Below are 13,795 nucleotides of genomic sequence, written 5' to 3'. Positions count from 1 at the left end.
GATCAATGTGCTCAAATGCCAGTTCACAAACTGCTTATCTGGCAGACAGAGCCCTCTTAACCTGTCAGTCAGCCGCCTTTGTCACAAGTGGGTTTGCCATACGGTGCTGAAGGTCATGGAATTTTGTTAGAGCGTTAGTGAAATGAGACATTTGTGGCACCCTCATTGTGGTATTTCTGCTAATTATGAGCCCACGTGTCTGTCTTTCACATACGGTGAGCCTGATTACTTTTTCTAGCCTGGGATTTTGCCTTGAGATTCTTTTTGTTTGTTTATTTCAAGTTTTTATTTAAATTCTAGTTAGTTAACATATAGTGTAATATTAGTTTCAGGGGTAGAATTTAGTGATTCATCACTTACATGTAACACCGCATGCTCATCACAAGTGCCCTCCTTAATGCCCATCCCCCATCTAGCCCCTCCTCCCACCCACCTCCCCTCCACCAACCTTCGGTGTGTTCTCTACAGTTAAGAGTCTGTTTTAACGGTTTGCCCCTCGCTCTCTTTTTTCTGCCCTATGTTCATCTGTTTTGTTTCTTAAATTCCACATATGAGTGAACTCATATGGTATTTGTCTTTCTCTGACTGACTGACTTCCCTTAGCATAATACACTCTCGTTCCATCCACGTCATTGTAAATAGCAAGATTTCATTCTTTTTTATGGCTGAGAAATATTCCATTGTGTTTATATATCTCTCTTTCTATATGCACATACCACATTTTCTTTATCCATTCATCAGTTGATGGACATTTGGGCTCTTTCCGTAATTTGGCTATTGTTGATAATGCTGCTATAAACATCAGGGTGCATGTGTCCATTCGAATCAGTATTTTTGTATCCTTTGGGTAAATACCTAGTAGTGCAATTGCTGGATCGTAGTTCTCTTTTTAACTTTTTGAGGAACCTCTGTACTGTTTTTCCAGAGTGGCTGCACCAGTTTGCATCCCTACCAACAGTGTAAGAGGGTTCCCCTTTTTCCACATCCTTGCCAACATCTGTTGTTTCCTGTGTTGTTGATTTTAGCCATTGGCCTTGAGATTTTTTTTTTTTAATTTATTGATTTGAGAGAGAGAGAGAGCATGAGCAGAGGGGAGAGGGAGGAGCAGAGGGGAGAGGGAGAAGCAGGCTCCTCACTGAGCCGGGAACCTGATGCGGGGCTCGATCCCAGGACCCTGGGATCATGACCTGAGCCGAAGACAGACGCTTAACTGTCTGAGCCACCCAGGCACCCCTGGCCTTGAGATTCTTAGTGAAATACCATCCACAGCTTTCTTCCATGAAGAAGGATAGACAAGAGTTTAGTGCCAGCAGACTGGAAGAGGAAACGGGGAGGATGAGCCATGATATGTATGTGGTGGTACAGTGAGCCGGCACCGGAGGCCCTGGTCTGGTCGTGGGCTCATCACTAACTAGCCTTGTGATGCTTAGGCAAGTCCCCTCACCTCTCAAGGCCTCCATCTCCTCAGCCCCTCCTTCTGCCCTGCCCACCCACAGCATGGAGGATCCCATTGGGAAAACGTTGATTGCTGTACTTTGTAAATGGTAGTTTGCTATCCCAGCATCCCACCCTGTGAGCACCATTGTAAGGTGATTAAAACCCACTCCAGTAGGGGTAAGGGGGCCCTAGTGGCCGCTTTTCATGGCAGTGACCATTTACAAGTCACCAACACTTAAGTGACCGAGTGTAGAGAGCCCCCGACCCCTCTCCCCCTGCATGTGTCATACCTACATTCCCCTCCTCTTGATTTGCCACATGAGCTAGTGGTTTCTTTCTTTTTTTTTTTTTTTTAAAGATTTTATTTATTTATTTGACAGAGACACAGCGAGAGAGGGGACACAAGCAGGGGGAGTGGGAGAGAGAGAAGCAGGCTTCCCGCCGAGCAGGGAGCCGGATGAGGGGCTCGATCCCAGGACCCTGGGATCATGACCTGAGCCGAAGGCAGACACCCGACTGAGCTACCCAGGCGCCCCGAACTAGTGGTTTCCAGAGTAGCTTCAGCAACTCCTGTGAAGACCTCAGTTAGCTTCTTCTCTAAATTCTTATGGTTAATAAACACTTTCAGGTAATTTCATTTAATTTTTAAAAACCAACTTTGAGCCTTAAAGGCCAATGAGCTGGGAGCATCACCAGATGGAGGGGAAAAAAAAAATCACTTTGCTGCCTCCCCAACTTACAGCCACTAGGGCCATATCCATTGGCCTTTTTATAGTCATGTATGTCTTTTAAGACACAGTCACAGGAGGTTGGAGCTAGGTAAGTTCCTAGAGGCCATAAAATATGGCTTTTAATTTTTCCCCTGTGTCCTTCACACCAAGGACAGTTCTCAATAGGTACTTAATGAATCCTTGAATCCCCTGACAGTTAGCCATGTTGAGGGACCATCCAAAAGAAGCCTGTAGACTATCTGGCTAGTGAGCTCCAAAGCTTTGCAATTAGCATGATGGGAACCAGCTTAACTTGAGCTAAAAAGAGACTGTAGGTGAATTCATCATTGACAGTGGGGGCCGGGTAAGAGCAGGTCGGTGGGCCAGTCCAAATCTCTCTCCACGACTGGAGTATCCATTATGTGGGCAGCGTGGCAGAACGACTAGAATAGTGATCAGTGACTTAGGTACCTTAAAAGGATGTTGTAGAAATCGCCGAGTAGATCTCTATCATGCAGAGAATTTTCCTTATCTTAAACCACTGGATTTACCTGACCTCAGTTCCCCACATTCACGCCATGCCTGGCGTCTCCTCAGTGTTCAGCCAAATCAAGGTCAGGATAAAGAGGAGATTTGGATGGAAGTAAGCTGGATATTCAGGCTCCTGCAGTAATACTCAATTATTGAATTCTCTCGAAGCACCAACTCCTATATAATGAAGTCCTCGGTTTTTAAATATCTTTAGCAATCAGGTGACTCAGGATTGGCAACAGCCAGCTTGCTGTTTCCTGCTTTCTTATAAAAATAAGATGGTAAAAATCCCAGGGAGTTGGCTGGAGTTGTTAAAAGATAATCTTGAGCATTTTAATGCACATTAGTTTTCATGCATCTTTGAGCCTTAAAAGCCTCCATGGAATAGGACAGGAATCAGATGGAAGAGAAATCAGCTTGCCATCATCCTGCGGCCCTGAGACCCCAGCCAGATCCGGTGTCCTGCGCAGCCTGGCACTCGACCACACCTGCCCGAGCTGAGAGGCATGTAGGAAGAGCTGTAGCTTCGATGCATTCTTCTCACTTACTCTGAGTATAGTCAATCCCAAACAAAATAAAACAAAAAGCTTCATTTACATCAAGGTTCGTAGTGTGTGTTTTCTCGGACGTTTGGCATTATTTCGACGTCGAAAAGTATTTCTATGCACTGAAGCTCTTTTCTCCCTCTCTCTCTCCGCCCCTCACCCATCATGTAACGTGTCCCCGTACCTGCAATGCTGTTTGTACCTCTCTGGTAACGAAATTTGGGTCAGCAGAATGTGTTGCTGGTGTTTCTCCTTGTTAACAGTATTGATTGCTGTCCTGTATGACCAGAGACCCTGGGTGACTGGGAGGGTGTTCACGACGTGGCCCTTCGGAGTTCTTATTCTGTGTGTGCATGCCCACCAGATTTACAACCGTCAGACCATCTCTGTATTTTTCTACTGTGACTGACAGTGCCTTAACCAGTATCACTCGCCATGGACGGTCTTGGGTTGGATGTAGTAACATGTTTGACTAAGTGCTTTCTAGCATGAATCCAAACCAGTCCTTGATTTAGAATAGCCAACTTCCCACTCCCAGGATATTTTACTGAGACTGGCTTGGTTATAAAGTTTTTCACTGGGAGTCTTAAAACAGTGAAAATGCTCATCTATAAATGTAGTACAAGTGTCTGTATATATTGATCTTCCTTATTTTCTTGCCTCTCTCCTACTACCAGACCATGGTGGTAGCCACATCTGCACAATGTTTTATAGGGTATGGAGGGCAACATTTTAAGCATAGAAATGGAAAACAGGATACCAAGCAAGAGGATGGGGGAGGGAGGGAGTCCATCAAAGCCATTTCTGTGTATTAAGGATTCGGTGAGGAGAAAGGCCAAAGGCCAAGAAAGGCAAGTTTTCGTTCATCACAGGCAGGTGTCACTAGGAAGTGACGGAAAACCCACTTGGTCCCAGAAGACACGGATAGAAGTTCTCTGCTGCGTGAATTCATAAAATTAGGAATCCATTAGCAGCCATTCTTAAGTGATACGTTGTGATGTTGAACTCTGTGAACGTGCCGTTTCGTTTACCTGCAAATGATTTCAGTGCTCAGGAGGGAGAGGGTCAGGATAGTAAGCAGAATGAATACCCACGCAGACAGGTTCCGCACTGTGAAATACGGAGCCCATTCAACTTAAAACAAATCTGGTTTTTATTTATTTATTTATTTATTTATTTTTATAGATTTTATTTATTTATTTGAGAGAGAGAGAATGAGATAGAGTATGAGAGGGGGGAGGGTCAGAGGGAGAAGCAGACTCCCCGCTGAGCAGGGAGCTCGATGCAGGACTCGATCCCGGGACTCCAGGATCATGACCTGAGCCAAAGGCAATTGCTTAACCAACTGAGCCACCCAGGCGCCCAATCTGGTGGTTTTTAAAGATGTGTTTTTAAAGGGTGTAATTGGGAAAGTGTTTTGCAGCCTTCTGAGGGCTCTGTTTGGAGAGGCGGCTGTTCTGAGTGCGGTTGAGTGAGTGTCCACGAGCCCACACTTACACTGGTTTTTCTTCTGTTGCAGCACATCAGGTCCACCCATCTGGCCGGGCAGTACCTTCTTCAAGAGAAATGGAGCCCTTCTGCAAGGTAGGTCTCTTAGAGCGCCCCCTCCCCGCCCCCCGGCCCTGTGCCCTTGTGCTGGTAGCAGCCAGGGGAGCTCTGTCCTCCTTAGGAGTGGGCACTGTCTGGAGAAGTGTGACTGCTGTGGGTTGGGGCTGTTTGTCCAGTTCTCTTTATCTCTTCCTACTTATGTCTCCTGGTTGCTATGAATTGTTAGCCCGAAACCGGGACTAGCTCTTTGGTCTGCCCCAACTGGTCCTGTTTCGGAAGTATTCGGCTTGCTTTGGTGAAACTGGAATGACGTGGCAGTCGGGATATGAGAGTAGCATGAACTGAGCTGGTCAGCTGGTGTAAACACCCCCCGTTAGGTATTCCCAGTGCTCGGGCAAATGAGGAATGTTTGGGGTGTTCTGGCATTTTGGTGAACGTGGTAGTCCCCCTCTTCCTTGCTGGCCCCTAATATCGGCGTGTGCCTGGAGGGTTGGCTGTGGGGTGTTCCAGGGCTCAGAGTTCAGTTACCCCTCTCCTGTCCCCACCAGCGTCCTTTGCAGGGAGACGTCCTTCCCGTTGTCCAGCCCACCCTTTGGTGCTTTGCTGTCAGTCCTATTCCACGTGCTCAAGGAATTCCAGCTGCCTGTCCATCTCTGCTTTGGCTATTAAGTTTCTTTTGAAATGACTGAATAAAGTGAAAGAAGAATAAATGGTTACAAGTAGCCATAAAATGCCTCCTAGATACTTCTGGATTATCACTGCTTTGTAGGTCCGCTGTGCAGATAAGCTGCAATCGGTGGGCTCCTGAGGTTTCTAGTTTCCTGTCCCCATTAGCCTCCTGGATCGGAGTGGCACAAAAGCAGATGGGTCTGGTGGTACGAGAGCTTTACCACTGCACTGGGCTTCTAGCGTGGAGTGGTCTGTGCATTTTGGTTGGTTTAGAGCCGGTAAGCCTCTTTTCCTGAAAAGTACATGCCGAGGGCTGGCCACGTGTGTGAAGGAGTGGACTATAAATGTGGCTGAGAAAAGGAATATTTATCTTCAGGTTTCTTGAGTACCTCAAAGAGATGGCATCACATTTCTGTTGTTGTTTTATAAGCCATGTGATTACGTATTGTCTTTTTAATAGCCTGTGAAATCGGCGACTGAAGGATTTCCTTGCCTGTTTGCTTGGGACAGGTGAAATTTAGGCAGGCAGGTTTGACTAATCCTCATTTTAATGACCATTATAGATATCCTAAATATCTAAGGAAAAAAGGGAACTCCCTCCACTCTCAAAGATAAATACATAATTTAAAAAAATCTGTTCTCCCTTCAGATGGCAAATGGAAACCAATTACGATAAGCCTTTGGGAGTTTTTTCAAGTGAATTTCAAAGTTTTGTGCATATTTTTCCTCTAGATCTATAACAATGATATGAATATCATTCGTGTTTGGATTATTTTCAGAAGAGGGATTTTATTTAGTGAGCACATTTTCTTACAGGATTTTTATTCATTAAGTTTCACATTAAGTAAGACTTGCTCTTAGGATATTAGTTTCTGGTTGTTTCTGCCTGACGCGAAAGCATGAAGAAAACATCAATAAGGTTCTGAAGTTGAGTGATTTCACCATGAGATTCTATCTCATAGGTGCGGACCTTTTTTCTCTCTCTGATAGGGTCTAAAATTCTAATTATTCTGAGTGCTGAGAATCACATTATTACAGATTTCAGATGCGTATTCAATCCACATCCACTTCAATGCAGCCCTCCTATTTTTTTTAATTTTAATTTTAATTTTAATTTTCTTGTACATGTGAAAATCAAAAGACTCTTCGTTGGAGTTTGAGAGGGTGGGCAAGGATTTGCTCATTTTTTCCTGTGATATTTCTTTGCTCTATATTTGCTATATCTGTATATAGAGTTCTCAAGACACTTTCATGGTGCTGAGATTTTTCAAACTATGTGCCTGTTCTCCCTAATTAATATTTTTGTGTTCCTTCGGTGGGTGGTACTGGTCATCAAGAAGTTGCTAACGCCCAGGAGCAAAAGTTTTACAATAAAAATATAGGTATATAAAGAAGGGAGCTGCCCAGTCATGCCAGTGGACGGTTTGGGTTAGACTCAAGTAGAAGAAAAAGTGCCTGATTTATACTCACTTTCTCGTCTTTATACTTTACATTTTCAAACTATGTGCATGTTCCTTCTTTTCCCCTGTAACAAGCAGGAGGGCACTGGTTCTAGGTAGTTAGGCTAGGAAAGAACTCTGTTAGTAGGTCCCAGCCAATCTTGGGACTGAAGGCAAACAGGTTGCCCTGAAGAACCCGCTTCCTAGAACAGGGGTAGAAGGTGACACAGAGGCCCGGGGAGTGGCCGGCAAAGCCCAGCTGACTGTGGGCCCCCCTCACATGCACAACTGGCTGACCCAGGGCGACAACACAGGGGTCGTCGGGGAGAACCCCGCGGTGTGGAGTGGCCCTGGGAGCTGAGACTAAAAGAAGGCAGGCATGGCCGAAGCAGCACATGTGTCACACCGTTTGGAGGAGGGAGGCTGATTTTTGTCAGGAGGGTGGGAGAGTAGGGGCTGTCAATTAACCCTTGAACGAGGCCTTGAAAAATAGATTGTGGGCATGTGGAAACAGAACAAAGGGCATTGCGAGAAGGGGCAACAAGTCTGTAGGCAAGCGGGCGCACGGCGAGGGGGATGTTATGTGGTGGTTGTGAACAAGGAATGACTCGTGGGCACGTTGGGATGGCGACAGCCCATGTTCTCAGCAAGATGTGCTTCAGAGCACTGTGATGTCCAGAGAGGACACAGTGGAAGTTAGACCCTGAAACCCATGGAACAATAGGACATAATGGTTACATAATGGGAACCTGTGTGTGTTGTCTAGTAGTTGTTTGGTTTATTAGCTGTCGAGAAGAAACATAGGAGTTTTTTTCCCCCAGCATAAAACCAATTGCAAGAACTAACTGGAAGGAAGCACTCGGTCCTCCTTGAGTCTGGCCTCTGTGTTTGATTCTTACAGAGTCACTGGCAAGAGGGCCTGCTGAATCATCTAGCAGTTTTGAGGATAATGGGGTAAGATTTGGTTTAGATTACACCAGGCATGGGTGCTTAACATAATGGGTCACTTCATCAATTCACAGTATTTATTTTAAATGCCATTTAAGCTGCTAGAGACAATTTTAGGATGTTAGCGGTTTCAGGGACCAGAGAGTACTTCGGTTCTTGTACAATGGAAACCTTGTCGTGTGCCAGGAAGGGACAAACCCTTTGTTTAAAGGAGACCCAGGATGGGTCCAAACAGATGAGTGTGGCTTATTCGGAGCCCTGCAGGAGTGGCCAGCTGACAGGTGTCTTCAACTGTCCCCTCCTCATGTCTGTGTGTCCCTGTTTTGGTCTCTCTGTGTTTGAGATACATTTTTTATTTTATTAGTTAATAATGTCTCTCTCTCTCTCTCTTTTTTTAATGAGAGAGTAAAGCATTTTATATATATTTTTTCTTTTCCAAACGCCCTAGCACCTCCCCGCCCCCCCCCCCCACACACATACACACACATTCCATTCACCCATCAAACTTAAAATTAGGTTACTTTATTTAAACATCACCCTTGGATGGGTTATTTTAATGAGTCAGTGATTCCTAATTAAAAACATTCTTCACCCCTGGTCTGACCCTTCATCTGGTCCCTGGAGGTTTCATCCCAGTGCTACGTAGGGCCTTGCTGTGCTTTTCGCTTCCTGCCTTCTACTCAAAGTTCCTACAAGCTGCTGTCATCTTGGCTTCCGCTTCCGCCCTTTCGGCCTTCGTTGGGCCTGTTGGCCTCAGGACTCCCGTGCGGTTGTGTTCAGAGGGAAGCCTCTGCATCTAGTGCTCTGTGCCAACTGCCCATTTGGGCCCACCTGTCTCTTACCTCTAGCCCTTCCTCTGAGCAGGTGCTCCCCGGGCCCATCCCCACTGCCCCACCTGCAAGCACTTCTTTCTTACCCATCTCTGTGTCAGCCACCGGACTGGGCTGGAGTTAGCCAGGGGGGTCCAGGGCCCGCCCCCTCAACCCCTTACAGCCCATTCTGGGGTCTGACCTCACATCCCAGCCTTTGTGGTAGAGGTGCTTGGGCATGGACGCTGCCACCCCCAGGCCCCCTTGCTAACAAACACCCTGCCAGCCTTCTGGACCTTCCCTCCGCCTGCCTTCTCTCCAGGATGGGGCCACTAATTACTAGTAAATCTGTTTCCTTAGGATGCAGTGGTGGAATTAAAATAAATTCCATAACACGCATAACAGATTTTTATTTCCATTCACTTCTCACAACCCACTGGATGAGCTAATGAAATGGAAGGAAGACCTCCAAGGCACAGAGCAGGATTGGGCTGCTGCAGCCCCACAAGCAGACGGGGAAAAAGGAAACCAGCTCTTTTGCTGTCAGATGAATGCTGTTCCTAGGAGTGCATAGATGTGCGCTTGCCATTGGTCAAACACCGATGAGGTTGACCGTGACCATTGGACGACTCGCTTTGGGGAATACCAGTTGCCCAAGTTCCAGGTTGGCTTTAGGCGCTGCCTTTCCTGGGCGTTCATGTCCACAGCCCTGACCCTTTGCCACGGCTCTGCTGTGCATTTTTACTGTTCAGATGTGTGCTGTACCTCACTTTGGCAGTACTTCCTGCCCCGAAAGGCTCAAGAGCAAGTGTTCAGTGTATCAGAAACAAGTTCTAGGGGGAGAAGCACTGGATGACGAGCAAAGGGGCCTAGTTGTGGTCCCAGTGCTGCCACTGGGTAAACTTTGTGACCTTGAGCAAGCCACAGGGCATCCCGAGTTTTTCCTGTTCTTCCGTGTGAATTAAGGCGGCAGCGGTTTCCCATGGAGCACCAGCCCTGCTCCATTCTGGCAACTTGTTTCCTAAAAGTGGCTCAAAATGGATTTGAGGCTTAGCTCTAGCTCCGTGGAAAGAGTGCTGCCTTCAGCCAGGTGTGTCTGCAGGTGGGTCCAAGGAGAGGAAACAGGGTGGTGGCAGCCTGGCTGGAGATTCCAGTCCTTGCACAAGACAACTCTGGAAGGTCCCATGGATCTCAGGGAGGCAGTACATTATAAATTTGGACAGCCTGGCAATGAACCAGTGAGCCCTGTCTTGGATTCTTGGGCAACTGGCTTAAACCTCTCTGTGGGGATGATGATGATGATGATGATAATAATAATAATAATAATAATAATAATAATACTTGTCTCATGGGGATCTTGTGAGGATTCAAGAAATTCATATTAGTAAGGCATTTAGAAGATGCTAAATTCCTAGTTAGAGTTAGTTATTAGAACATCTTACAAAACTCTGGAAAAAGAGGAAAATAGAGCTGAAATCCTCTGAATGTGATTGATTTCCCTGTGCTCTTTACCTTCCTTGCTAAAATTTCCCTTGTCCATTTGCTAGTGTTAGTGATTTTCAGAACAGGGCCAAAGACGGGACGCCCCAGATCCTGTTGGATATATACATAGATCTGAAACATTTGTTCATCCCTTTATCTCCGATTCCTTTCAGATAGGACTGCTTGCTTGAGAGGTCACCCAGTTCACAAACATGGAGCTATCCCCCTCGCTCTAAAATTGCACATACACAGCAGGTGCATAGACAGCCACACGAGAGGGCATGGATTTAGCACCACATCAGCCTGGGTTTGAAGCCCTCCCTCCCTGGGCACCAGCTGTTTGACCTTGGGCCTCAGTTTTGATTGTCTCTACAATGGGGCTACCAGATGTGTTCCCCAGAATCTTTGTGGAGGTTAAGGGAGCACAAGAACATACAAACATAAGCCCAGTCCAGTGTCTGGCACCTCACAAATGCTCTATCAGAACAAAGATTTATTAACTTTCGACCGTTTCATTCCCAGGGTTTCTGATCATTAATCCTGGCAGATAGATTCAAGGTGAAAAGTTCCAAAACACCTCAAAGGAGCGGCCTCCTGATCACCTCTCCTATGCATGATTTCCCTTCTCACTGCCAGCCCACAGTTGTTTCCTTCTCTCTGGAACCAGGATGGCGCTGCTGGACCTCATCTCTGCCACGGCCGCAGGCCCCTGGGCCCTGGCACTTCTGTACTTCTCTCCAGAAAGACCGTGGCTCAGATCTCGGGACTTGTTCGGCTTTGCCTTGACCCTCCCCCACTCATTTCTTTCACATTTGATTGTAGCCCCTGGGCTCTTTGGCTCCTTTCATCTAATCTGCTCCACAAGCTGACTCTTTTGTCCATTTTGCAAACGAGGGCATCTACCTAATGCATAAACCTCCTGATTCTTGTCCCCAGGCACACCCGTTTCAAAAAAATGTAGTAATAACAGAAAGGTGGGGGGAGGAAAACCTCCCTACATTTTCCCCCAAGTCCTAATTGCCTTCTGTCCTCTTTTGGCCTGTGGAGCCCTTTGGTTTTTAGGAGGGGCCCCTTTCTCTTGGCATCATTTGTGTTATTGTTCTGCACTGAGTTATCTATAAGGATATTTACGTAACAACAATCATAAAGTCGGGTGAATTTAAAGGCATGCTGGTCACCTCTCTAATCACTCATGTTCTATGTGGTCACTGAGAACATGCTCTTAAACTAGTTAAATATAAGGAAATGCTAAAAAAAAAAAAAACCCCACATACATATGGAAATGCAATTATAAAAGACGGCTTTGGTCAATTTTGACTGTCACTGTCTCTTGGGAATCCAAATTTACCCCATCTATAGTTACCCCAACTTCCCCAGTGTCTCCAGCAGGGCATGGAACCTGAGAAAACATCAGTCCCGTAGCCTGGCTTTTCCTTTCTGGCTCGCACGTCAGCTGGTCTGTCTCCGACCATCTCTACAAACCATTTTCATGAAAATCTGGTGTTGCACCCTGAGAAAATGGTACCCTGTGGACAGAAATAGGGAAGTGAGAAGGACTTGCCAGTCTGATGGGGGACATGGCATTGAGAGCTTCTTCTGGGTCAGGCACCTGCTGGGCAGGGTCTTTGGGCTGCCCCTCCTGTTTCTGGGTAGCGCTGCTAGGAGGGAAGACAGGCTGGAGTTTAGGAGAAAGGAGGTCAAGGCAGGAAGGGGAGTGTTGGAAGTTATAGGGGCACAAGGGCACACAGCCACTAGTCTACTTTCTGTCTTTATGGACCTGCCTGTTCAGGACTTTTTTTAAAAGTGGAATCATATAACATATGACCCTTTGTGTCTGGCCGTATATATTCTTTTTTCTTCCTTCCTTCCTTCCTTCCTTCCTTCCTTCCTTCCTTCCTTCCTTCCTTCCTTCCCTCCCTCCCTCCCTCCCTCCCTCCTTCCCTCCCTCCTTCCCTCCCTTTCTTTTCTTTTTTTTTTTTTAAGGGGGGAGGGGCAGAGGGAGAGAATCTCCAGCAGACTCCCTGCTGAGCGCAGAGCCTGACGTGGGGCTTGATCCCACAACCCCAAGATCATGACCTGAGCCGAAACCAAGAGTTGGACACTCGACCGACTGAGCCACCCAGGTGCCCCAATTTTTTACATTATTCTTATATTAGCCTTATACATTAGGTATTATTACTCCCGTTTTGTAGAAGGGAAAAATAAGGCCCAAACAAATGTCCTGCTTCAGGTCACAGATCCAGGATCATAAGCCTGGACTCACACTAACTGATCTTCGGTTCAGCATGGCCTAAGTATTTTTTGAAGTGTTCCACTTGAGATGTTTGCCCGTTCTGCAGGGTTTTGCAGACTGGGGCTGGGGAGAATCCTGTCATAATGGTCAAAAGCAGTTTATAATGACAAGACAGAAAGATGGAAATGAATACTTATATTGTCTTCTTTCATTCAAGTAATCAAAGTGCTTCTTTCTCTTTTGCTCCCCACGCAGGACTATTGTAAACAGCTAAATATTAAGATATTTTAAAGACTGTGGATAGAGAAAAGGGGAAATCCTCAAATTAGTCATTCAAAGATTAATGCAATGAGAGGAACCCACACCTCCACAGAATGAATATTTTGAGTGTATATGGATTTTATAGTCATAGAGATATAGCTATTTTTATACCAATTATAATTATTCAATAGAAATATATCCTTACAGTTTAATTTTTGAACATTAAAAATGTTTCCCTTATCTATTAAATTGTATCACATTATAAAATGCATAAAGATGATACAATTTTGGATCACATTGTACAGTAGAGCCTGCTTTTATCAAAGTGCTCAATCTTAAAAATACAATTGGAAAAGTCATTCTCCTTGAAGTTCTATTTAACTGCGGGGAGAGAAGTCTAGAAATATTTTTATGCAATTGCCAAGAGGCTCACAATGAAGAATTTTTTAGAATATACTCATGGAGCTGTTCACATTACAGTTTCAGAAGTGCACTTAAATGCATCTGTCTACCTGTAAACTGCAAGAGGTCAAGTTTGTGTTTTTGTTTGGTTCCCTGGACGACCAAAGGGCGTGGCTGAGAACTCCTGGGTGTATTGCTCACTGTGGAGCGCGTGCTAGGTTAGGAGTGTCTGTGTGCATGTGTGTGTGTGTGCGTGCGTGCGGTGTGTGCGCGCATACGCCAGTGAATGTGGCCCAGGCACTCAGGCTTGTTCCCACCCCGTGTTGTGAGTCTGCAAGAACAAATTTCTCCTGCCCCATCCCCCTGCCCTTCTTCTCTCTGGTGATTCCACCCCATCCAGTTCTCCTATTGGCCTTTGTAAACGATGGCATGTGGATAAAAGACCTCAGTTTTCAAATCAGGTGTACCTGGATCCATCCCCTTGCCTGGCTGCCTAATTGCCGTCTGACCTTGGAAAAGTTACGTGAACCACTTTGGGCTACTGCCAAATGCAAAACACCAGTCCTGCGAGATCAGTATCATTGTGGGGACTAGCCAATGCCAGTCTGTGTAGCGTCCCTGGCACTTTGCAGGAGCTCCACGTGCAGGCCCCATCACCGCTGCTTTCCCTCCAGGGGAGGCAGCGTGACTGGGAGGCAAGAGTGGAGACCTTGGAGCTGGTGAGTCGTGGGTCCACCAGCCATGTGACCTCAAGCAACTCCTCTGATGCGTCCGAGGCTTT

The 13,795-nt window shown here is 46.2% G+C and overlaps 1 protein-coding gene across 7 annotated transcripts in view; it reads left to right on the top strand.

The window, feature by feature from the left end:
• Positions 1–13,795, top strand: part of FOXN3 (forkhead box N3) — a 390,992-nt gene that overhangs the window by 271,376 nt on the left and 105,821 nt on the right. For all 7 annotated transcript variants that reach the window (XM_078054092.1, XM_036085498.2, XM_036085503.2 and 4 more), the window contains one exon: positions 4,743–4,807. In XM_078054092.1, coding sequence (XP_077910218.1) covers positions 4,743–4,807 — 65 coding nt within the window. The remainder of the gene's footprint in view (positions 1–4,742; positions 4,808–13,795) is intronic.

The sequence above is a fragment of the Halichoerus grypus genome, chromosome 8, assembly GCF_964656455.1.
Source record: "Halichoerus grypus chromosome 8, mHalGry1.hap1.1, whole genome shotgun sequence".
Classification (NCBI taxonomy): Eukaryota; Metazoa; Chordata; class Mammalia; order Carnivora; family Phocidae; genus Halichoerus; species Halichoerus grypus.
Note: the sequence above shows the minus strand (reverse complement) of the source record. Positions and strands in the feature narration are given on the sequence as shown.